This window comes from Patella vulgata, chromosome 4, assembly GCF_932274485.2.
Source record: "Patella vulgata chromosome 4, xgPatVulg1.2, whole genome shotgun sequence".
NCBI lineage: Eukaryota > Metazoa > Mollusca > Gastropoda > Patellidae > Patella > Patella vulgata.
The window spans coordinates 14,158,083-14,185,456 of NC_065882.2; the positions used below are offsets into that span (position 1 = coordinate 14,158,083).

General features: G+C 38.1%; 1 protein-coding gene across 1 annotated transcript in view; it reads left to right on the forward strand.

Moving 5' to 3' along the window:
• LOC126819189 (thrombospondin type-1 domain-containing protein 4) overlaps positions 1 to 27,374 on the forward strand; it is a 147,105-nt gene that overhangs the window by 53,568 nt on the left and 66,163 nt on the right. Inside the window, exons 2-4 of the mRNA XM_050547089.2 lie at positions 2,459 to 2,513; positions 24,616 to 24,731; positions 26,911 to 26,986. Of these exons, the coding sequence (XP_050403046.1) occupies positions 2,459 to 2,513; positions 24,616 to 24,731; positions 26,911 to 26,986 (247 nt within the window). The remainder of the gene's footprint in view (positions 1 to 2,458; positions 2,514 to 24,615; positions 24,732 to 26,910; positions 26,987 to 27,374) is intronic.

Genomic DNA, 27,374 nt, shown 5'->3' on the forward strand with positions numbered 1-27,374 from the left:
CAGCCCACAAAACTCTTGATATATGAAACCTTGGTAGAGAAATTCAATAAAAGAGGCGGCTCATCTGACACTTGAGGTACAGCGCTTTATACAGGTGATCGACAAGTTGAACATACCTACTGAATTCCGAACAGAGAAATGATTGTTGTTTGAATGAAATGATACGTCCTTTTACCAAGCGGGAAGTGGAAATATTTAAAAAATATAATATTGTCTGTGATTTTTCTTTGAATGACGAGCTCAGATATATATTTTAAAGGTCCGCTAACAGTTGGAAATCGAAAGAAGGGCAGGCTGTAGCGCCGCTGACTTGGTAAAATGTCCCCTATAGAACATTGCATGATGTATGCTCTTCTTCATTAGTATGGTTGGTCCAGAACAGAAGGACATAACAGGTGTTTTGAAGAAATATGACAGCTACACACATGAAATATTTACCATCAGATTTTCGTATTAGGTCGATTAGTTTAAAATAATTAAATTCCACAGAATTGTGTGTATCACCACATCAGTTAGCTTTGTATTGGGGGTGGGGAGCTTTCGTAAGGTGTGTCCTCCCACAGCTAAAGACCCCGATACGCAATTGAAATAACACTGTACTACCCCCCCCCCACCCCGGAATAATAATATCACTTTTCGATAGTTCCCATAAGTAAGTTGATAAGAAGTGATCGATATGTTAGGTGTATTTAAAGTGAAAGTAGAATGATTAGTATGTATATAAAGATGACGCCAGGGGTGTATAAAGTGAAAGTGGAATGATTAGTATGTATAAAGATTACGTCAGGGTGAATAAAGTGAAAGTAGAATGATTAGTATGTATAAAGATTACGTCAGAGTGTATAAAGTAGAATGATTAGTATGTATATAAAGAGGCAGTAAGATGGCAGCGTCGTCTATATAACAGACATGTTGATTTTAACAGTAAAACATGAATTATATAGTATACACGACAAGTCAACACTTACTCTTTACACACAACTTTCTTCCAGAAAGGTCGGGGAGTAAATAAAAGTCAGGAACGTTAAATCCTTGTTTTCACTGCCAAAAGAAAAGACGAGACCGGCGGGACCCAGGGGCAAAAAGCCGCCCCGAGCCCCCAAACGAATATAATGTAACTTTTAGAGTCAGTTTATAATACTTATTTGTGGTTTTTTTGTGTGTGTCACAGAGTGAAAAGATAAACATTGAATTTATTAGGCTGATTTTATGAACTGTTATGTCACGGTTTAACAGTAATTAACGTCCACAGAATGGTTCCTTGGGCATTGCCAGATCCAATACTAAATTCCACTACAACACCCTCCTCAGTTGGGCACACCTCATCAAAACACTTGATACTTATGTGACTATTGGGCACTTGTCCCAGCTGGCCCCTTCCCACCAATCTCCGCGGATCTGCTTGCTTTTAAATTTTTCTGCATTCTTGTACAAGCAGTGTGACTTTTTACATAACTTCGAAAACAAACCAAGTCTACGTTCCGTTTGTTATTGGTAACGACCTGCATTACAGATAAATTGTGTAAGAAATCGAACCCCCCTTCCTGTCCTTTCCTAAACCCAATCTGATTAAAACACAAATCCTATTCGTTTCGTTTTTTATAGTTCAAAATTTCGTTTTAATTGTCTTTACTACACTAGGAACTTATTGATGTGGAGAATTAGCCAATGAAAAGGTCTGTTACCGCGACTTCTTGGCGTTCTCTGCGCTGAACTGTTCGTAAACCCCTAGAAACGTCAATGCTGATTGATTAATCAATATCAGACGTCATAAGTCAAAAGCCGCTCTTTTGACCCCTGACGTGAACTCCCACTATAACTTGTCAGATCTTCATGTAGTGCAGGCCATCGAAAGTATAAAAAAACGAAAGTAAATATAGATCTGTATTTTAATCAGATTGGGACTAAACCCAGAGAACTCTAAAATACCATTGGTCCGTCTCAAGATGGCTGAAGTAAACCTTTGGAGAGACGTTAAACCTCATTCAATTGTTGTACATTGAACTGTCTGAAACTAATATTGAATGGGGTGTGAAAGCCTCTCGCAAACCTACCGAAATTGATATCCAGATCTTTTAGAGTGCTTTACCCTAAAATACCACATTTTAATACCACATTTGCAAGTAAACAAAAAAATGAAATGAAATCGAATTTAACGTCCTACTTTTATGCACCCACTGGGCATATGCCACACATCGTGCTATGAGCGAACTTAATCTGAATAGAGACTCTACGATGTGCTCTTAATTCGAATTCCAATTATCAAGGTTTGCTTCACGGGGGGGGGGGGGGGGGGTAGGGGTGGTCCCGTCACCTACCTTCACCCCAACACGCCGATCCACTAAATACCAAATTGCTGTGTATTAGGAAATAGAAGATAATAGGCCTATTTCGTTTATTTATTCACTGGGTTTTATAAGTGCATTTTCTATTCATCCCTTTTTTCTTCTTCTTTCAGATGTGTCACGCCATTACCCCTCGTCTGCTTTCTATTACTCTGTGGGAATTTAGCGGTGAGTGTAAACTTTAACATATTTCTAGCAGACGCCATTCACAATAACAATCAAATCATTTTTAATGATAAACAAACTCAGACAATTTGGATACATCTTGCATGTGACCTTCACCCTGCATATCCTCCAAACCAGATGGTTGTCATGCAACAGCCGGAAGTGAAATAATACGACGTAAAATAATGACGTTAATGCATTATGAAAATTCAAGAAATGGCAGTTTCCTGAAATAAATCCTCGATTGTTAAAAGCATAATTAAATTTAATACTTAAATAAACAAATCAGAGAGCAGGACACGTTAAACAAAGTTATGTAAATTCATCATTTCCTGTTAAATACTTCAGTGCAAATTCATCGACAGGAAACATTCAAATAAAATCTTCGAATGATATTTAATAAGTGGAACATAATCAATTAAAAGACTATTTATGGATAACAATTACTATGGTTTATTACACTACGACGCAGGTCATTTTTTAAAGATACTTCCCGCGTACAAACTGTGTCATTTGATGACATATTTAGTCTAAAAACATATTCGAACTAATTAATCTATCAAATATTTGCTTCAAATCCCTCTCAAAACTTTGTATCCGCGAGGAGATACTCCAAGCTATAAAAACTATATTTTTAGAAGCCATGTTTGTCACCTAACTTGATTGAGGGAGGGCCCATTTTTTCAGAATGTATTTGTCATTATTTACTGTCCATTTACTATACGTGTACACTCCTCAATGTTCCGAAAACCGCCTAACCATTCGATCAAGAAATAACAACCGCTCCCTAAATCAGGCTGGTAGACAATAAGCCGTCGGGTTACCAGTTAGTGATACCCTGACATTTTGCCCAGTGCTTCCCCCATGGGTGTTTTTCGGGTAATCCAGTACTTTTCTAGTAAGATTGGGCGTCTATACGTTCCATATATACCAAATCTGCCATACTTTTAATGGAAATAACCACTCGATAAATAATTGCTTGATAATGTAAATGTAAGTGATTTAAAGTGATGAAACCTGTGTGAAAAGAACTGGAAAGGGTTTGGGGAATCGCTGGACGAGATATTTATAAAAAATCAGATGTTCTTTGGTTTATTCTGGCACATCTGTCGAATCAAAAAGTCTCCTGTCCTAATACCAAAGAGAATGGGCGAGCGAACCAGAAATAGAGGACCAACGCCTGTGTATTCACTGTCGTGTACGTAAAAGAACCCATGGCAGTTGGAATTTGAGATCCGCCAGAGTACTCGTTGGCCAACATGTAGAAAAGAACATATTAAAGTTGGTGTTCGATAAAGAATAGGCCGGGTAAAGGACACTGTCTAGTCGGTCGGATGATACGAAAAAACCATATCTCTGTACACATTGGTGTGCACGTAAAAGAAAAAAACCTGACTGCAATTCGATAAAGAATATGCGAAAACGCCGCTGTTTGAGCAAATATTCCCGTCTGCATTAGTCCGTTTGGTGCAGGGGGGTTGGGTGGCTTAATTAGTGGTTAGCACGTACGCGCTGTATCATTAAGTCTGTCATTGAGTCAACTGGCGTGGTTTCGAATCCCCGGTTGTACGTAACAAGGAGTAGGGTCGCCTGTCCAACCTCGTGGGTTTTCTCCGGGTCCTCCGGTTTCCTCCCACTGCTAAAGACCCCTACGCGCATGCGAATTATAGAAATAAAATTGAACCATGTGTTAGTCCCGAAATGACCTAGTTTGTGTCGAGTGGACGTTAAACCCCATTTCTCTCCCTCTCCCGTTTGGTGCAGGCATGTAGGATGTTGAATCCCATTTGATCGACATCCGATGGTGCGCGTATCAATTCAACACATCAAATGGCATAGCGATATATCAGATGACGTAGCTATATATATAATATATATGATAATGATGGATTATAACAAGTTGTTTGATGTAATCACACAATGGTATCACTTCAAACGTTTCATCATATCTGACATTTAAAAATTATAATATAATTTATCCAATTTAGTTTCTGTTTGATATCAAATACATTTAATATTACCGACCAGGGATAAATATTATCTATAATTTAAAATGAGAGTGCAAAATTTTTATAATATTTCACGGTATCTAAAAATTCAAACCTTTAATTTTGAATGTGCGACATCTAATTTTTAATGCACGGTTTACTTAAGGGACGAGCCAGGACCAGGGACCACTGAACCTGTACATATTTGGGGTTTGACAATCTTACTAGTTGATCAAATACAAGACTAAAAGGGGTCTCAAATTAACTTCTTTAGCCCCCCCCCCCCCCCACCCCTTGAGCCTTCATACGCAAAGGTTCGTTCTCAGTCCACCCCTGTCCCACTGGTATATATAGTCGCGATCTTTGGTGCCATTCCGAACGACGGCAAGACAGTTTTCCTTGTCAGCCCCTATGTCCTGCACAATCCATAAGGGGGAAACAAAGTTGGAAAATGCCGAGGACCTTTCTTGACCATCACCAGGATCGGACCTGGGACTTATTGGTTAGTAAGCCAGCGCCATACTCACTGCATCGTTGCTCCTATTAGCTAGAGGTCACGTCACGTTGCATCGTTGCTCCCATAAGCTAGAGGTCATTCCGAAGCGTGGGTGCTCTCATAAGCTAGAGGTCATTCCGAAGCGTGGGTGCTCTCATAAGCTAGAGGTCATTCCGAAGCGTGGGTGCTCTCATAAGCTAGAGGTCATTCCGAAGCGTGGGTGCTCCCATAAGCTAGAGGTCATTCCGCAGCGTGGCTCCCATAAGCTAGAGGTCATTCCGCAGCGTGGCTCCCATGAGCTAGAGATCATTCCACAGAAAACCGACTAGGTTGGGCATTATGACGACAAATAGCAAGATGTCACATTTAGCATAATGGCGATTGATAAACATATGTCCACGTGAAAATTAATTGACTGCAATAAACCGGAAACGGAAATATAGTATTCTGATTTTTGTTGCGGTCCATTTCAAACCACAGCCGAACCTTTCTTCAATTAGATTATCAACACAGAATATATTTACTTCATCTGTCACAAAATAAAATTGAAATCAGAGTTTCCTAAATTCCATTCCATCACACCCACTTCATTTGTTTAATGGCGGAAGTTCGGTTCACAAAAAATTACGTATTTTGGCACGTGAGTTTAAAAGTTACTTAACCTCAGGCGTTAATGTTATTTGTCTTTTCAAGAGATATTCATAATAAATCGATCGAGTTTCAACCCTGGGGGTAAAATTTTTAATATCAAAATAATCTAATGTATTTAAATTATGATAAATACAAAATACATTTTTTTTTGTTCTGTGTTCAATTTACAAAATAAATATTGTGTAATATGTTAAAGAATAATAACTTAGCCATACGAAACTAACGCAGCCTGTTTACAAATAATTTAGTCTTGTAAAGAAGTGAAACGGATTAAAGCCCCCAACAGAATAGTTTAAGGCCTACACTAATTTTTCAATATGGCGACCATTCGGGACAGAGATCTATTCTCAAAGTAGAATGAATAACGCACCATGTGGGTGATATATAACATTTTTAATCCATATCTTATATATATCAATCAATTCTACCATTTTATGTTTACTTTGGTAGGCCGTAGCGCCTCTGTCCGGGCAAAATTTTCCTCATAGCACACTGTATAGCGTAAGCCCGTCTTCATTAGTCCAGTTAGAGCAGAAGAGTAGGACGTTAAACCCCATTTCATTTCATTTCATATCATATATAGCAACAATTCTCTTACAAGATACTCTATTTTTCATCAAGCTTAGTTTTTTAATATTCGGATGATCTTAATTACATAATCGCAACCATCTTTACACCAAGCTTAGTTTTTTAATATTCGAGTGAGCTTAATTGCATAATCGCGACCATCTTAAAATTAAAATCGTACTTTTTTTTTTACTTATTAGATTATATCATATTTGAACAATCTGTCACACTGTTCCTTTAATCATTCAGAGGTTTTTGAAATTTATTCAACCATATCAAATAGTGAAACTCAAGCCGTCTTAGTTTCTGTCTATTATTGTTTTTTATAAAAGATATTTTGTTAATGCGCATATTAAATACATTTATACTGATATTATATTCATGGGTGTATGTTGTCAAACCAACACCTACCTCCCAAAAAAACAAAACCCGTCTATTATTCAACTTATCCCGTTTAATGGTGTCATGTTATATAATAAAAGCGCATATTGAATGTGTCCTTCTTCTTCTAATCGTGTTTAAGCTATTTATATGTTTCGTGTTTATTCGTTATGTGGAGGGAGCCACAGTGGCTCAGTGGGTAAGACGCTGGCTCGTGTGTTGACGGAGAAAGATTATCTGCATTTTCCGGCGTGGTCTCCCCTTGTCAGCGGTACAGGACGGAGGACCTGGAAAGGAACAACGAATAGTAGTTCGGCGGGAAGAAAACCCGAGGTCCCGTTCATACATTGGTATGCACATAAAAGATACCTTGGCAGTTGTTGTCCCGGCAGAATTTCCCTCATAGCACACTGCATAGTGTATGTCCGTCTTCCTTAGCCCAGTCGGAGCAAAACAGTGAGACGTTAAACCCCATTTCGTTTCATTTCGTTATGTGGAGCAGTTTCCCTGACAAGGAAAAATATCTAATCTTTCGGATAGGACAACAACCGAGTCCCGTGCAGATGTTGGCTTGCACGTAAAAACACTTGACAGGTTCCGTTCGGCGAAAAATAGGCGGATGCTCATCTTCATTAGTACGGTTGCTGTAAAAAAGCAGGACGCTAAACCCCATTCTATTTACTCTCCGTCGAATTCCATTTGCCAACGTGTACACGGGACCTCGGTTTTACGTCAGATCCGAACGACTAGATGCTATTTGTTGGCAGACTCCCCGTCCTGCACCACTGGTTAGTGGAAACAACCTAGAAAAGAAACATTTAGAAAGTTCATATAACTAACGACTTCTGTTGTATGTAAGAAAATCTACACATTATTTAAAGATACATTATGGGAGATTAGATAAAAAGCTGACAGTTCTCACTATAATGGTTAAAAACTAGATAATGTAAAGTCAATTTGCTGAAAATTTCAGTCAAATTAATCCACTTTGAACCGAGATTCTAGCGATTGAATTTTGGGTCTAGCCTCGATCGTTATTACTAAAGTCGGTACGATAAAACACATAGTCTCGATTATCCATTTTTTGATTTAATTATCAATGATCGTTAAGCAGCAGATATGATTCTAATCCAGAAATTATCGCAAGCTAGCGTTGATTATGGTCTGGATAAGTTAATTAATGTCTAATTAATAATTTAGATAACCTTTCAGGCCTACAGAAAGACGTGCAATTGGCAGATTTAGCTCTTGCATAATATATGTTTAAACATAAACTCCAATATTTACAAGATCACACATGTAAAAACTAAAAAAAACTGATATTCTTGTGAGGTTATATTTTTTGTCTAATCATGGCGATTTTTGTGGGAAATTTATTTTCATTTTGAAAAACTAAATAAATAGTTCGGTGTATGATTTCATTTCTCCCTGGGACCTTGGTTTGATGGTGTTATCGTCCGGATTGAATAACCAAAATGTGTTGAAAAGTAACCAAATCTTTCCGAGACGTGTCAGTGCGGAATTCTACTTAAGTTTCAAACATCACCATCCTATGGTATTTGAAATATAAAATATATTGAAACACTGAACTTTTTGTTTTAGTGCAAAACTGTTGTTATACTATTTGTTCGAAGTTTCAAAATAACATTGTTCTGATTACTGTTTTTATGAGGGAAGTAAACAATATATTATTGAAAAGAATTGTTATTCTAGGGCAGTATCCAAATTCCATGCCCGGATCTTTTACGTGAATATAGCGCAAGGGACCCCTACTGTCGTTCAGAAATCATTTAACTTTATGTTCCATTTTATTCCCTTTCATGTCCGTATTTTAAACGACTTGGACGCCCTCACTTCAGGCCCGGGACTGTACAGCGCAGTAGCTAGCCCCCGGAACCATTGACTTTTTTTTAATTGTTCGTTTGTATGTGATTTCTGCATATTGTGTCCTGTCCATATATTTGTTTTGTGTAAATTATGCGTGGTGCAGTCCCCCTGCACTTACTATTAGACTGTATATCATTATTACTTCGTTCCGTTCACACAACATCATATCACGCGAAGAAAAACAATCCAGACTGCGTTTAGAACAATCGCCCCTGGAAGGTTTGGAATGAATCTGCTTCATTTGGAATAATGAAGGTGGACAATAATAGTTGTTGGATTGCACACGTGACCATAGAAAATAAATGCATGTTAGTCTCAAAATGACAGAAGTATTGTGTCAGTGAGATTTAATTACCATTTCATTCCATTTTAAGGAGGATCTGACAAAGGCAGCTGTCTAGTCGTTCGGATGGGACAAAAAAACGAGGTCCCGTGTACACATTGGCGTACTGGTAAAAGATCTCTAGGCAGTTGGGATTCGATTACAGAGTAGGCCGTTGCGCCGCTGTCCGGGAAACTGTGTGGTGTGTGCCCGTCTGTATTAGCCTAGTCGGAGCAGAACAGTAGGACGTTAAACCCCATTTCATTTCATTTCATTTCCATTTTAAGGTAATCTCACAACAGCGGCCACGTGCAGCCTCGTTTCAATACTTGAATTTCAAATACAAGAATTATTTCACATTACGTATAACATGAGGTTGAAAATTTGAGTGAAATATGATAATATTGTATGATGTGGGGATTTAGGTCTAAAAACTTTTCTTAATCATTCTCAGCTAAAAATAATAAAATAAAATTTGTAAATATTATTAGGAGGGAGTAATGTAGTTGTATTATCAATAAATATTATTATATTAAGTAAAGAGACAGCGTTTAAATATATTATTATTATGATAAATGAATTTAACAGCTGTTGTGTATCAGCAACCTCTAACAGTACAATAGTAAAATAAATAACATTACAACATTTTGAATATTATCATAAAGGAGGTCTACACAACAGAGAGCGAAAGAGAAATTAGGTTTAACGTCCGCTCGACACAAACTAGGTCATTTCGGGACTAACATATGGTTCAATTTTATTTCAGTAATTTGCTTGCGCGTAGGGGTCTTTAGCAGTTGGAGGAAAACGGAGAACCCGGAGAAAACCCACGAGGTTGGACAGGAGACCCTACTCCTTGTCACGTACAACCGAGGAATCGAAACCATGCCAGTTGACTGAATAACAGACCTTATGATACAGCGCGCACGCGCTAACCATTCGGCCATCCAATCCCCCGTCTACACAACTAATTTTACATAAAAGAGCAATGACTTCGAAAACAGGTACCGGCGTTCTATGGACCAGAGAACCTGGCATGGCGTCATCGCAGACATCTTGGAATTGTGACGTCATATTAAAATCATAGTCGGTTAATCCATGCACAATTTTCTTAGGAACAGGCATACAAAGTTTTATGTTGGTCGTACATTAACTGGTATAATATAGAGCCGTTCTGGTTTACATATCGGAATCTTTGTTGAGAATTGAATTGAATTGAATTGGAAAACTATATGGGGTGACTTACAGTGTGGATTTATTTTGTTCTTGACGTCAATGAATAGCTTCCGGTTGTATTAATAAAACACTTGATAGCATTGTTTATGTTGGTCATAAAACGGGCGTTATTATTATACTCCTGCTTATAATAATTCGACCAATTGGTGTGCAAAAAAGGGTACAGAGGTGGCGGCCGCGGGCATCCATTTCAGTGGAGCGTCCATCAAAGAGTGAGATTAAAATTAAGATGGCTATCGTTAAAGTTTGTTGGCGATATTACCCTCCGTGGAAGCGGACGCCATGATTTGACCCCCAACTAACGAAATAACACACGATGTACGTAAGAAGAAATATTTTCTCATTTGAACCACAAATATACAAAAACACCAAGAAAATAAAAAAAAAACCAGGACGAGTCTTATCATACTTTTAAATTAGCTACATAACTACGACAAAATATGTTTTAATTTTTTAAAAATTGTAAATTAAAACCAATCCCCGACCTTGACCTATAACACGCCCTAAACCTTGTACCTAGATGACGTATCGCGATTTGCAGAAAAAATATTGTTGTTAAACATACCAGACTTATTGAAAGGGGTAAAAAAGATGAAAGTATGTTTATATTATAGAGATAAAACCCCTTGAAGTGAAAGATGGGGTCTTACTCGATCAGCGATATTAATCACTTACGTAATCCGACCTCCTCGACAAAAATATTCAGCAAAATTCCACAAATAAAATCTGGGTTAACGTCCTACTTTTCTGCACCGATCGGGCTAATAACGACGGGCATACACCATACAGCGTGCTATGATGAGTGAAATTATGCCCAGCAGTGGCGCGATGGTTTACTCTATTTTCGAATTCCAACTGCCAAAGCCAAGGGTTCTTTTTATGTGCAAGCCGATATTTTCACGGAACCTCGGTTTACCGCCCCCCTCCCCACCACCCGAACGACTAGAGACTCTCCTTGCAAAATTCAGTAAGATGTTGGTTTTTCTATTTATTCTGCCACATGTAATCGCGGTGAATCTGCGAGTAAGGCGCTGATGGTGGTCTCGAGTTCGATCATGGTGTTGACTGAGAAGGTTCATAGGGATTTTTCCGTCTGTAGCTCAGGCTGGGACCCTGGGAATTAAAAAGCGACTAGTCGTTCGGATGGGACGACAAAAATCGACCTTATACACATGAAAGAACCCTAGCCAGTTGGAATTCGATGAGGAGAGTCGGAAACGCCACTGTCGGGGCAAAATTTCCCTCGTATGTCCGTATTCATTAGCCAGGTCGGTGACATACAAATTGTACTTTACCCCCCCCATCCTCCTGCTCCACTTCCTCATTTAAGCTCATTTTGGCCGTTAATTCCTTTTTAAAGGGACAATAACACTCTTGCTGGGTTGACAGCTCCAGAAAATAAAAAAAATAGCCTTATTCTAAGTTGTGTAAATTATCCATTAAATCCTATTTTACTTGTCCAGAGGGTTCAAAAATATTTTTAAATCCAAGTAACATTTGAAAAGCTTTACGTCAGGCTTTTCAAATCATTTAGTTGAATTTTTCCAATTTTTTAAATTAGGTGTGTTAAGATGAAATTTGTATCATCAATTAATTGGAATATTGTAAAATAGTACAATTTGTTGACCAGAATAAAGATTGGGACATATTATTCAGTTACAACAAGAGTGGTATTGGGCCTTTAACACAAGCCGCTATACAACTGAATTAATCAACCAAAATAATACTCTTTTAGGATATTTAACTTTAAAAGTATTTTCCAGGCCTACCCTTTTAGAAATCCTATACATTTTATAATGACCGACATTTTCCCTCTTGTCCACCAGTAAACGTTTTTAATTAAAAACCTTACAAAATCACTTCATATTTATAGCTAAACATCAAAGATGTACATAAAGGGGGTGGGGTGAAAGTGGACGGGGGGATAAAGTTATGCCAGACACTCTATGAAAAATAGTTATTCAATTGTGTATATGAATGGTGAGTGATGAAGTTGTCGTACACTTGTCATAAACTAAACCAATAAATACTCTAACAAGACATTTAAATCATATTTCACAGCTAAACCTCAAAGGTATACAGAGGTATAGAAAAGGGGCGGGGTCATAAAGTTATACCAATGAAAGGTAAATTGTATATGAATAGTGACTGATGAAACAAATTAATGACTCACAAGACATTGAAATTATATTTAAATTGTGGAAGGGTTGAATGGTACTGATGATACTATACCATACTTGTGTGATATTTTTGTTTTATTATCAGCCAAATAACTAAATAATTTCCCAGGACATGTAACCCTTAAGCCCAGCACATACGGGCGATTTTCTTTGGGCTTTTGTAAGAGATTTTTAATTGCCCCTATATTGACGGCAACGGATATAAACCTTTGTCAACGAGTTACCAAATATCGATAAAGAATTGCCCATCGCTCTGAAATCGTACGCCAATTGATAGATAATCAGCAATCTCCCGTGGAACATTGCTTTTAAGTTTGACTACTCAGCGCAAGCGCAAAAATAGCACGTGTTCGTACAAAATGGCAGCACTCAAGTCACTAGTCATATGATCAGCGGTGATAATCCCAGAACCGTCGTCAGAAAATTTCTTCTACGCACACACACGTCGCCATGATCCGAGAGCATCACTGGTTGTCGATCTGGCTTCAGCAAGCGAAATAATTCGCCCGTGTGCGTTAGGCTTTTTGTCTTCTTTTCTCCAATTTACGATCCGTTATATGTTATATTTGTTTTATCATAAATTGGACAATTAAAATATCCTCCCTTTTTTTCAATTAAACATTCCTTTTCAGACGTTTACAATTAATTGAATGAGGGTGTACAATTAATTGTACCTTTCATTAAGATGATACAATTTATAATTTTGTAAACCTTTTCATTAGAGCCAATACTTGGCGTGGTTGTGGCTAACGTAGTCGTGTAATATTTGTTGGTCTACAAACATCTGATGACACAGACAGCCTCCCAAAGTTATCTTAGACCAGAGGATTCCTGTAGCCATTTCATTTAGTTGAATGAACCACGGTATTATTGGGGGTGGGGGTATGTAACGTCCACAATAACAAGGTTTAAAAGTTGAAGGAAACACTCGAGCTACGGCAGGCGATCCTGCTCCTTGTCGTATACAAACCCGGGACAGCAGGTGTTTTGATCTATACACTCCCCCCCCACCTCCTCTCAACACCCCGCACCCGCCCCTCTTGAATTCACAACTACCCGCCAATAACTAAGAAACAAATCCGCGCACTACCTACTACACCATCTTCATTTAGCCCTGACCGGACAAAATTTCCTTCATGGTACACCGAACTCATAAACCCGTCTTCATGAGCTCGGTCGGGGCCGAAATATAAAATGTTAAAGGAAGCAAGTCTTAAACTCAATATCATCCACAGACTTCGACTTATTGGTCAATTTAAATCAACTTGTTATCTTACCGTGAAAAGATGGGCTTCTAATATCCAATATTTAAAGGAGCTAAATCGCTAATATTTGGGACCTAGAAATTGACACAAGTGGGTCGCAACTCATATAATACCGTAATATGAATGTATATAAACTGATTTACATTCAATTGTTTCCGTTTTTACTCTAATTTCAAATCAGTTATGTTCCGTGAAATAAGCCAGCAGTCTCAATCGAGTGCAAATTCCTAGTGTCTGGTTATTCCAGTCTACATAAGCCGTTTGGTTTGGTGCAATATGTCTAGCCTCGTTCCTCTAGTCTCTTGCTAGAACTGGGGCTGAAACGCATTATGGTACACGATTCGTGTACCAATGGTAAAATATTTATTTTGTCTTAAATATTGGATATCAGAAGCCCACCCTTTTCCGGTAAGATCACAGCATCAATGTTGTTTTAAATTGACAAATAAATCGTGTTTTAAATGTTGAAGATTTTGGATGATATTGAGTTAGAGACTTAGCTACTTTAAGACAAAATGAAAATTTTAAAATTGGCACAGGAATCGAGTGCCAGAATGCTTTCGAGCGTCACTTGTAATAAACGACTCGATGTACTAGGCTAAACATACCCAATAGTAGATTACTACCAGTGCAGACTGGAATAACCAGACGCCAAAGACTGCCATTGAATTTGGACTCTTGGCGTACTTCGCCGAACATAATTGATGAGAAATTACAGTAAAAACGGAAACGACTGAATGTAAATCAGTTTACATACATTCACATTACATTAGCATATGCGTTGCGACCCATTTGTGTCAATTTCTTGGTGCCAAAGAATAGAGATTTAGCTCCTTTAAACCGAATTATATTTCATTTCTGCTAGATTTGAAAAGGTAAAATGATCATTAACCATCTGGCACGTTGAGAATTTTAAGCGGACATAATTTCGAGTAGTTAAAGTTCCACTATGTAGATATAAAGAACGTTTTCCCACGAGAAGTTACAGTTTGTATCAGCACCCATTCATTAATAACGTAAATTGAATATAAAAGAGTTATTAAAGGGAGAATACCTGTGCCAACTGGAATAAGACCAGTTATCATTTTCCTTTTGACTTGATGGTAAATAATGTTAAATAATTCATAAAATTTCTTGATCTACAACATTTTTTTGAACATTACAATGATCTTGTTCTGTATAACCACAAAGGGCCCGTGTCACAATCATCTGATAAAAATATTGAAAACGGTTGACCGTGGTGATATTTTTTACGCCTGGGCAAATAAATATATACGTGGTGACGTCATTTCCGCTTGTGATTTCTCAAATACATGCATGTTTACTCATTATCTCAAATACAAGAATATTCGCTAGAAAATTTAAATTCGCTATTCTTCGATTCTAGACCAAAAAAGTCGGCATTCGATAAAGAGTAGGCGGAATGTGTCCGAGCAGTAGTCTCCCTTAGAAAAAATAACCATATGTTAGTCTCAAACTGACGGAAGTATCGTGTGGGCGAGACGTTAAACCCCATTGCCTTCCTGTTCCTGTGTTTTTGTTGGGTAGTTAGTGATACGCTGTCTTTTACCAGTAGCTATTAAATAAAACTCGTATGTTAGTCTAAAAAACCCGCTGAAGTGTTGTTTTAAGCCCCATTCCCGTGTTTTGTTCGATGGCCCAGTAAGTAAGACGATGACTCGCAAAAACCTGATAGTCCCGTGTACGATCAGGGTGTTGGCCTGGCAGGGGACAACGTCTAGTCGCTCGGATGATATGAAAAACCGAGGTACCGTGCACACATTGGCGTGCACGTAAAAGAACCCTTGACATTTGGAATTCGATATAAGAGTAGACCATAGTACCGCTGTCCGGGCAAAATTTCACTCAAAGCTCACTGTGCCCGCTTTCCTTATACCAATCGGTGCAGAACAGTAGGATATTAAACCCCATTTTATTTCAGTTCACTTTGTTCGGTAGTCAGTACATTGACTTTTACCAGCGGCTTTTAAATCGTGATATTTTATCTTCGCCATTTCTGTTTTTAACAAATCCGTTCTAAAACCTATCTAAAGCCCGGGCTTACATCTGTAATAAGTGAGGCTTTCATTTTAAGCTCGGGTCTATGCAAGATGTATGTATGTCAAACCCTTGCACATTCCAAGGTCTATTTTCTAAAAAGAGATAATTTTTAACATTTATTACAAATGCGTCAATACATGGCAGCTGTGGACATTATAGTTCTCACACATCCCAGATAAACCCCAACTTAAACTCGTGGATTATACCTTTACAAGTTACCAGCTCCGTTTTAACATCTTTTGAAAATTGTATTTTTTACTTGGTAAAAGTGTATCACTTTGTGACAGGCACGGTGTGAAATATCTATAAGTGTTATTGTTATAGAGAAGGGCGGGATAGACGTAGGGTAAGGAATGGCACTGAACTCAAAAGCGAGAGAGAGAGATAAATGGGGTTTAACGTTCACTCGACACAAATTAGGTCATTTTGGGACTAACATATGGTTCAACTTTATTTAAATAATTCGCTTGCGTGTAGGGGTCTTTAGCAGTGGGAGGAAACTGGAGGATCCGGAGAAAACCCACGAGGTTAGACAGGCTACTCTGCTCCCTGTCACGTACAACCGGGAAATCGAAACGACGCCAGTTTTCTCAATAATGTGCACACGAGACCACAAGGTTGGACAGACGACCCTGCTCCTTGTCACGTACAACCGGGGAATCGAAACCACGCCAGATGACTTAATAATGTGCACACGAGACCTAGGTTTTTCGACCCATTCGTACGTCTAAATGCCGTTTCTTGCCAGGCCCTCCATCCTGCACCACTGACATGGAAGGAACTGGGGAACTTTCTCGGCCAACACCAGGATCGAACCGGGACACCCTGGTTAGCGGACGAATTGAAATTAAAACAGTCAATTTATGTAGTTTGGATTGGAGTAAAACGTGACACCATCCATTAAATAACGCACATAGACCTTAAAATAGATGAGTACAAATTCCAAATGACATTCTATTTTTTTCTGAGATCCTTACGAACATGCGAATATTTACTTGTAAATGTTTCTCTTTTTTGCATGAAAGAATGATGTACATTCACTAAATAGCTGGCATTAAAGGTGTGCCAAATTCTACACTACACCTGTGTCGGTCATATTAGTGACAAATAACAACTATTTATAACGGAGTGGGGTCTTAAAGAGATTAAATTTTGTCACCAATAGTTCAGTTCTATAATAGATAGAGCCGATTAAGGGATTGGCCCCTTTTTTTAAAGTGATGAACCGACACCTTCGTAATTCGGATGTCAACTAATTCAAGCCGCGGACGCAAAAAAGCTAAGACAAACATGCTTTTGAGTGTAATGTAGCGTTACAAAAGTACAAAACGTGATAAATGAGAGAGAGAGAGAGAGAGAGAGAGAGAGAGAGGGAAGAGAGAGAGAGAGAGAGAGAGAGAGAGAGAGAGATGTGGTACAATTTACAATAATTCGCAACAGGAAGAAACCGAGAAAACCAACGAGGTTGGGCAGGCGACCCTACTCCTTGTCACGGACCAGCTTTGGATGGAAACCATGCACGTCACGTGACTTTTAAAGTATTCAATAATACAGGTGCTCGATATTTACACATAATTAAACAATTAGCCACCTTTATACTTGCTTATTCACGGTCAGGAACATGAATAATATTAGATACACTGGTCTCTTTTAATTATTTAATTAAATGCAATTACCTAGTATCTAATCATGTGATCTAAAAGTATAATGTAGTAAATGGTATTTCCAGTTATTGTAGACTGTATAAGGTTTAAATTGTATGTATATGTGTTTGTGTGTGTGGTGGGGGAGGGGGTAATATTGGTGGTCTGATTCCGCTTATGCTGATTGATTTGTGTGTGGGTGTGTGTGTGTGTGTGAGTGAGAGAGAGAGAGAGAGAGGGGGCGGGGAGAGGGGAGAGAAGGGGGTAAATAAAAGAGTTGAAAGTATGTGTAAAAGGAAACAGAAGAAATGGGATTTGCAAGGTACAACATATAGTTGTTCGGATGGGACGAAATACCGAGGTCACGTGTACACATAAAAGAACCCTTGACAGTTGAAATTCGAAATAAGAGTAGGCCGTGGTGCAAAATTTGCCTCATGGTACACTGTATGACGTTACACATCATTTCATTTCCTTTTTGCGGGGGGTTGGATAGCTGAATGGTTAGCACGTGCGCGCTGTATCATAAAGTCTGTCATTGAGTCAACTGGCGAGGTTTCGATTCCCCGGTTGTACGTGACAAGTAGTAGGGTCGCCTGTCCAACCTCGTGGGTTTTCTCCGGGTCCCTCTCACTGCTAAAGACCCCTACGCGCAAGCGAATTATGGAAATAAAATTGAACCATATGTTAGTCTCGAAATGACCTAGTTTGTGTCGAGTGGACGTTAAACCCCATTTCTCTCTCTCTATTACCTTTTTGCAAAACATAAGAGGAGATAACTCTAGTTACTTATCAGTGGCGGGCACCTGCTGATTAAATGCATGTAGTTTCACCTCGTGGTGTGTAGACAACAAAATACAAACAGTTAGTATTGGCACACGAGTTACATTCCTTCCCAAATTATGAATTTGGATTAACTCCAATCAAAAGAATTTCATATCCTTGTACAAACCACCAACCAGTTCGAACATACTAAGAATACGTCAATTTGATATGAGTGACTCGTCCAAATTTCAAATTCATATCAATAAAGCAAGCTTTAAACATGTCGATGTGTGTTTTCTATAAACAAAATGTTCTGTAGAGTTTTTTTAATATTAACGTTTAAAAATATTTTTGATAAATTGAACTAAAACCCGACCAGACGATGTGTCAAAAAAACACGGAAGATTAATAATAATAATAATAATAATATGAACATTTATATAGCGTCAATTCCACACTTAAAGTATGCTCTATGCGCTTTCTACACACAATTTTAAATTAAATATAACGTTAAAATAGGTATGTTTTAAATCTGTATTTGAAACACTCAATAGAAGGAGCACTTTTGATGAACACTGGAAGGTCGTTCTATTTTGGTGGAACAAGAAAACTAAAAGCTCTTGCCCCAAATGTTTTTATTCTCCACGCTATTAGTGGATGGCGAGTAAATTAATAGAAATCATGTATGATATTTAGCTATGTTTTTCTGTTGCTAAATGGATAGTTTCATATTGTAAACCAAAGGATTGTTCAGTATATGAATGTTTTTTGTTTTTTTTACTGAAGACCACTATATATTCTTTGCCACATTTAAATCTGGGATCGAAGCCACAAATCGGGACTTAATGACAAGTGCCTTCTTTCTCCTACCTGGAACCGTTTCGCCCGCTTTTATCACCCAGGTAATCATTCTTATCAGCCATTCTGACCAATGTCTGGGCAGAATCTTTGATTTAACCGTCCTGCAGCTTTGATGAAAACAGGAATTCGAGTTTCCATATTGTCACAGGTATATGCAGAATCGTCGATTAAGCCGTCCTGGATCCTTTAAAATATTGGATTTATTAGACGCGATTTAACATTAAATTTCAACAACAGATTTATAAGATGTGATTTAACATAAAAACAGATTTATAAGACGCGGTTTAACACATTACAATAGATTTATAAGACGCAGGTTAAATAAATTACAATAGATTTATAAGACGCGGTTTAACAAATTACAGCAGATTTATAAGACGCGGTTTAACATAAAATACTAGATTTATAAGGTGCGATTTACATAGATTATCTATCTTGAAACTAGAATAGCAAGAACGGCCAGCTATCTAAATCTTACACAATGCACTTTTAACATGAAATAACACTAGATTTATAAGACTTGATTTTACAAAAGCCCACCCATCAGTTGATAATCAGTGATAAATACGCCACATGACCCAGACAACCACAGACGACACAAGTTTTTTTAGTTGATTTAATTTCGTCATTTGACAGTTTATTCACGAGAGTTTAAAGATCTACATTCAAATTACATTAAACAATTTAGGCCAATGTATGTATCACCAACTCAAATAAACGGGTGGCGGGGATAAAATAAAACGAATTCATAAAAGCGAACAACGAAGTACCTCAGACTGTCTATTTCAAGTTTCATCTAGCTCATTTCTCAAACGGTCGACAAATAAGACTTCAATTCAAATGAATTTTCCAGAAGGCAACAATGAGAGAATGCGAGCGGCACTTAGACCCCATGGTGTGCCCTGCAGCGCGGGGTGCAAATTATTGACCTGTGGCATTATGCACCTTGACATTTTGTCTTGTAGCATTATCTTCTGTGACATTATGCACTATGACATTATTTCCGTGGCATTTTATGCTATAACATCATTTTCTGTGACATCTTGTGCTATGACAATTTTATGTCACTTTTTTCGGTGGCATTATATACTAAAACATTATTTTCTATGACATTATTTTATGTGACATTAAATACTATGACATTATTTTATGTGACATTAAATACTATGACATTATTTTATGTGGCATTACGTACTATGACATTATTTTATGTGACATTAAATACTATGACATTATTTTATGTGACATTACGTACTATGACATTATTTTATGTAGCATTACGTACTGTGACATTATTTTCTGTGACATTACGAATTTTGACATTATTTTATGTGGCATAATCTACTACAACATTTTTTGTATGTGGCAGTATGTGCTATGTCACTTTTTTCTGTGTCAGTACATACTATGACATTATTTTCTGTGGCATTACGTACTATGACATTATTTATGTAGCATTACGTACTGTGGCATTATTTTCTGTGACATTACGTATTTTGACATTATTTTCTGTGGCATAATCTACTACAACATTTTTTGTATGTGGCAGTGTGTGCTATGGCACTATTTTATGTGGCATAACATACTATGACATTATTTTTTTTGACATTATGTACTATGATATTTTCTGTGGCATTATGTTCTATAATATTTTATTATGTGGCATTATGTACTATAACATTATTTTCTGTGACATTTTGTACTATGATATTTGATCTTGTGGCATTTTATTGTTATCTGTCGCATTTTGTACAATGGCATTATTTTCTGTGGCATTTTGTACTATGACATTTGGTTTTGTGGCATTTTATTGTTATATGTGGCATTATGTACAATGACATTATTTCCCGAGGAATTTTGTCTTGTGGCATCTTATTGTTATCTGTGGCCGTTTTGTACTAGGATCCTATTTTCTGTAACATTATATCCCGGATTTGAAAATTATGCTTTAAACGTTGGATGAGTTGAGAATATTATTTATTATATTTAGAAGTCATCATGACCCGACCTTCTCAACACAACAAACATTTAGACACGTGTTTTATCTGCTGGATGTTTGTTAATTAGCCAATCAGGGTATAGATAACATATTTGTTTGGGTGCGAAATGGGATGAAAATGGAAATTACAGATACATCATTGGCGGTATGATCTCTGACAGATTAACTAAACTTTCCTTTTAACACGAAACTGTCATTAAACCTGATTTGTTGTTTTTTGGGGTATTTGTTATATCCAAGTAAGATTATTGCTACACATGATTTTAAGGTCAGGATACTATACCGATGACAAATGAATCGTTTAGGGGTTTTTTTTGTGAACTTTTTCTTTCTTAACAAAATGATTGGTGTGAAGATGACTGGACAAAAACTAACTGCATTAGTAGTAGTAGTTGGAGGTTTAACGTCTGCTTCCACAATAGGAATATCACAGACAAATATTAAAGGAGCCAAGTTGCTAACTCAGTTTCATCCACGGTCTTCGACATTGCAGACACGTCTTGTCAATTTAAATCAAAATTGATGTTGTTATTTTACCCTGAGAAGATGGTCTTCTGATATCCAATATCCAATATCGCGTGCCAGAATGCTTTCGATCGCTATTTGTAATAAAGCGATTCGATGAACGAGGCTAAACATACCCTACAGGAAAATACTACAGGTATAGACTAGAAAAACAAGAAGGCCATTCAATTTTGACTCTTCGCATATTTCGCAGAATATAACTGATTAGAAATTAGAATAAAAAAAGAAACGATTGAATGTAAATCGTACATTCATAATCCATTACTGTATGCGTTGTGGCCCATTGTGTCCATTTCTAGGTTGCAAAAAATACAGATTTAGCACCTTTAATGTAGTTCCTTCTTTTTATAGTCTTTGTGATGTAGGATCACAGAAAAGACTTTGAATTTACATTTTCCACCAGGTTTTAGTAAATATTCATGATTTTGAGTAAAGAGGTTGGTTATATTTAACTGTAGGGCAGATAGTAACATATTTACTATAATACCGCTTCCAGTTTATGTACAATGTACCTGAAGATTTCCATGGCGACCCTCACACATACTTTTCAGCATAGTGTTGCATGATGTATACCAATCTTCATTGGCCCGATTGGTGCAGCCTTTCCAACCTCATGGAAAAGATCCCTACGCGCAAGCGAATTATTGAAATAAAATTGAACCATATGTTAGTCCCGAAATGACCTAGTTTGTGTCGAGTGGACGTTACCCCCTCCTCTCTCTCTCTCCCTCTCTCTCACCCCCCTCTCTCTCTGTCTCTAATCCCCCCTCCCCCATCTCTCTCCGATTGGTGCAGATAAGTAGGACTTTAAACCCCATTTCATTTCACTTCACCTTCTGATACCGTAACACAGATGTCTACAGTTGTTGGTGAGTTCTGGCTCACAGGTGCTGGTGTAAATTTATCATCTTCCTTTTGATCTGATAGTGTTACACCCCCCGTCCCCTGAAACTCCTGTGGTTCCCCCCAATAAACAGTAAAAACGATACACGAGTTCACGTGATATGATTACATACAGATGTTGATATATAAATATAATATAATGTAATGCACGTGCTATATAATAATTGGTTAATACCATTCACCCCTGCCACAAACAACCAATTCCAAATATGGTGAAAGGAGTGTTGTCGGGCTGTGCTTGCGTATTCTCTTTCCGGAAGTGGTGTGCGTGAGTCGTCTAATGTGTGGCTTAGTTTCTTTCCGTGTTGCTTGTATGTGACAATGAGTAGAATGCCCTGGGCTAAAAGCCGCAACGCACAAAAGTATTCGTGAAATAAAATTTAACTTTATGTCAGTGTTCAAATGACCTAGTTTGTGAATATCTCTTGGCAGATTTTGATCTCCATTGCCTCATAATCATATTGCTCAACCAGTGTCAAACATACCGTAGTTGACATATGCTACAAATCGATTCTAGAGTCTCAAATTTCTCGTAGGGTTGGATGGCCGAATGGTTAGCACGTGCGCGCTGTACAATAAGGTCTGTCATTGAGTCAACTGGCGTGGTTTCGATTCCCCAGTTGTATGTGAGTAGGGTCGCCTGTCGAATCTCGTGGGTTTTTCCTATTGCTAAAGACCCCTATACGCAAGCGAATTTTTGAAACAAAATTGAACCATATGTTAGTCCCGAAATGACCTTGTTAGTGTCGAGTGGACATTAAACCCTCTCCCCCCCCCCCCCGGATTCCCTCTGACGATATAAATATTGAGTTTTTGCGCCCCAAATTTTAAACTATAATATATACATACTTATGAACGGGATCTTGTTTCCATTGAAGAGGTTCCCATAGGTGGACTTCAGGACAATGTTACGTACAGCCCTAATCTATTGTACCTATTGGTCACATTAATGTATCTGTTGACACGATAGATTCGCCCACATTCTAGATATCAACTGTTTCATTATGGTGGTCGTAACAGTAAAGTGGCACTTGTTTGATTGTAAATTTGAACTAAAGATTACTATTGACTTGACCAGATTGAGTTACAATACGGTGTATCCTATACTGCTCACGCCTGACATAATCAAAATATCGCGGTTTAATTTCTTGGTTACACTTTAAAGTCTCCGATCGTCCTTTGAGACATTTTGAATTCCCTGCAAATCATAATATTGTGAAAGTATAGTTTAAACAACATGTAATTCATTTGAAAAGAATTGAACAACAAGGATTACTCTTCAAAAAAATAGTAGGGGATATTCAGAAACAATACAAAACGGCGGAAATGCACTGCTGGTTTTATTAGAGGTAACCAGTGTGTGTTAATAACAGGCCAATTGCCTACACATGAACATAAACAGTTCAAATGGGCGGCTTATCTGACGGTCCCATTTCACTCGCAAAGAGATACACTGTCAAAAGTGAAAATGGACGTTTTTGATTTTTGTCTTAATAATTGCTCCACCAATCTTCAGACATTCAGCAATTCGTCGTGGCATGCTTCTAATCAACCGTTCAATCACGATTTGGAGCAATCTGACCCACCCCTTTTGCTGCGCCACGGCCAATTCGTGCGGTGTTATCGGTCTCCCGATCAAATTAGACGTAACGCAGTAAAGCAAAGATACGCTAAACAGTAAATCTTATGCAAGAACCGATAGGAAAGCAAACATGGATAGGATAAACCAGCAAGCGGCAGTTTTCATCAATTTGACAATGAACCTCTCCCAAGTCTTTGGCGCTATTGCGTGTCGCATGTGCAGCTCAGTGGTTCTGTTGGGGTGATACATTTTTCATCTGTGAACATACTCTCAAATCATGTCAAATGTACATGCCTATTTATCATATCACAACCTGCATAGGTATTTGTATTTCAATATCCCCTACTTTTTTTTAAGAGTATATACACGTAATAAATTGTAAAACCGAACATATACACAGTTTCATTTGGGCTATATACGAAATACAGGTGATGCATTAAGAATATTTAAACGAGAATCAAAACATTTTGGTACTTTTCATAAAATTATGGACTGCTTCGAATATCAAAATATCAGAATTGTTCAAAAGGTCTGTAGAGTCATTCAGAATTAGAAAGTGTCTGAATATAAAGCATCTGCAAGGAATTCCACTAGTTACACGTTTAAAGGAGAGACATGTTGTTCTTAGGAGAGATATGCTTCGAAAAAATACTAAAGCTCCGCAAATTCATTGGACAATAATTATTGACGGACTATTCCAAGATAGCGGCGATGACGTCACGCTTGGTTCCTGGTCCATACAGTACGATCGTATTGTTTTTAAATTTTTATTTTATGATGCATTATTTCACAGGTAACGTCAGGTGTTGAAGAAACTGATTGGGGACCATGGACGGACTGGTCTGTTTGTAGTAAATCATGTGACCAGGGTGTTATATACAGACAACGACATTGTCATACAATTGCCAGGTAGCGTATTTTTACATTCACAGAGGCCAACAGGTACAGGGGTGGTGTGGGGTCTGGGGGATGGCTAAGGGGAGGGGTAGATTCATCCACCCAACAGTTTTGCTAATCAATTTTCCTTATTTTCCTTATATACAGACAACGACATTGTCATACAATTGCCAGGTAGCGTAATTTTACACTCACAGAGGCCAACAGTTACAGGGGTGGGGTGGGGTCTGGGGGATGGCTAAGGGGAGGGGTAGATTCATCCACCCAACAGTTTTGCTAATCAATTTTCCTTATTTTTGAATTTAAAAAGGGTGGTGTGGGGGTGGGGGCGAATCCCATTTTGGTTCGCTACTCTGAATATGAATACAAGTCAGCGTGAGCCGGGGGGCTGGTGGTGCGGGTGGGATAGGGCTTCAGCCACCCTAATGATTTTATAGCAAACAGTTTTTCAATAGTTTAAAAAATTTCACTGCAGGAACCTCATTTTGACTCGCTACGCCCCCCCACACCCGCCTGCGATCCACAACCTTGCCTCGCTATATGGAAACTTCGTTCGGTTATATATTGGGCTTGTCCTGAAAGAACCCAACGTTATAACCCAACGTTGAATCGTACATCACTCTTTTCCTATTCTTTCAAAACACAGGTAAATTGTAAATTCTGATATTTCTTGACAAAGTCAAACGTTAGATACCTTGTTTTTACCTGGTGGTCGGTAGACATCAAACAGACACCGTATAGGTATTACGGTATATGTAAATACTCAATCACACCGCCCTTTGTTGTAAAGATAAAAGTTAATTTGTTAGACGGTGACTCCGTGACCCCTGTGTTACAGGAATGACCACGTAAACAGGTGTTTCAACAGACGTGAAGATCTAACGGGTAAATCTGACATGAGTCAGTTACCTTGACTTGCCGGTTCAGACTACCTGGATTCAGTGCTACTGTACTGAAGACCTCACCTTAAAAGACCCCGGGCATTGTTACTAGAAATTAGGTTAGTGTTGTCTTCTATCCCACTGATCAGAGATTTGCAAGGAAAAGAGCACGCTGAGAATGTAGCCTTGAAGTCTCCATCGTATTTATTTTTAAAAAGCTTATTATAGTTTCTACCCCCTGGTAGAAGATATTACGTTTATGACCAGAATCAGAGGGCCGGTGATAATGAGCACGGCCCTCACCCCAGGGCAGAAGTTTCAGTGCTCCCCCTCCCCCTGCATATTGTAACTGCTGTGTTCAGTGGCTGCGCTCAGTTGACTTTTCATGATTAAAGGTATTTCAAAATACAATTTTTTGTACTTTTAATAATTTATCTAAATAACTATTTTTATTAAATCAACTTATATGTAAATTTTATATTTATTTCATCCCCAATCCTCCATTTGATCGAGAGACCCTATGTCTTGGAAAATCATAATTCTACCATCTCTATTTGCTGAAATATGAACTGGTTTACACAGGTTTAGGTGATTTTCCCCCTTTTGAATATTTCTGGTATGCAATTAGATAATTTGACCCCCCACCCCCACCCCCACAAGAAGTGTCGACCCCGGGCATATGCCCCCCGCCCCTCAGCCTCCCCCTATGTGAGGGCCCTGATAATGAGTGCGTGAGTAGCAATACTCATGCGCCACTGCCACATTGAATTTTGCGCCAGAAATCAAAAGTGGATTTAATTGCAAAGCAAAATAAAATTCTTCATACTCCAAACAAAATTAATACCACTTTCATTTTCCAAGTGGATGAGATCCAGTGAATGTTTTGATTGTTGTGGGTGCGAGGGTCAATCTGGAAACTGGAAAATGTAACATACGTGATTTTTTCGTATCATATCATTGTATTCTCCAATTTCAATTTTTGGACCCGAAAGTGGACGTCCTTGTCAAAGTCGAAGGTAAGGGTGATTTTGGCGCCGGGATCGAGCTGTATTTTGGCGCCACAATATTTGGTTTGGCCGTACTCAACCCTAAATGACTATCACCAGGCCCCTGACCTGAATCAGCCGTTCATGGCGAGGCTCGTTGGAAACCATGGGATTGTTCTAGAGAGAATCGAACTTGCTTCTCAATAGTTTACTGTAAAACTGTTCACACACCACCATTTATTTTCCTAGGTTCGTTCCTGCCCATTTCAAATTTATGTACCCGCACCTGTTTTTAATGAAGATAATCAATGTTCTTTATTGCAGTGATGAAACCCAGTCATCGAGTAGTAATTTAAAGTGCATCGGTGACAAAAAACAGTTTAAAATTTGTCAGATACAGGTAAACGCTTCTTCCATGATTTAAACTGCGACTGGAGTTATACACTAACCCTAATTCAGTGCTGTTTGTACTAATCGAATATCCTATGTCATTATTCGAATACTATTCGAATACTCGATTCAATTGAAAACTTCATTGTTTTTCGCCGTTTTTTGTTGCATGATCCGATTTCGATTAGTTGATTTTATTGAATAAATATTAGTAAATATTTCATAGAAGTCAAAGACCAGACCAACTAAATATTGGAAACCTATTACATTTCATATATTTGATAGTAACATATCAAATTCCATTAGTTCTGATTGACATCGAATGCAGATTTCAATTCAAATTGCCTCGGTTTTTACCCCACACGAAAGACCATTTCCTTGACAGCCCTACAACCCCG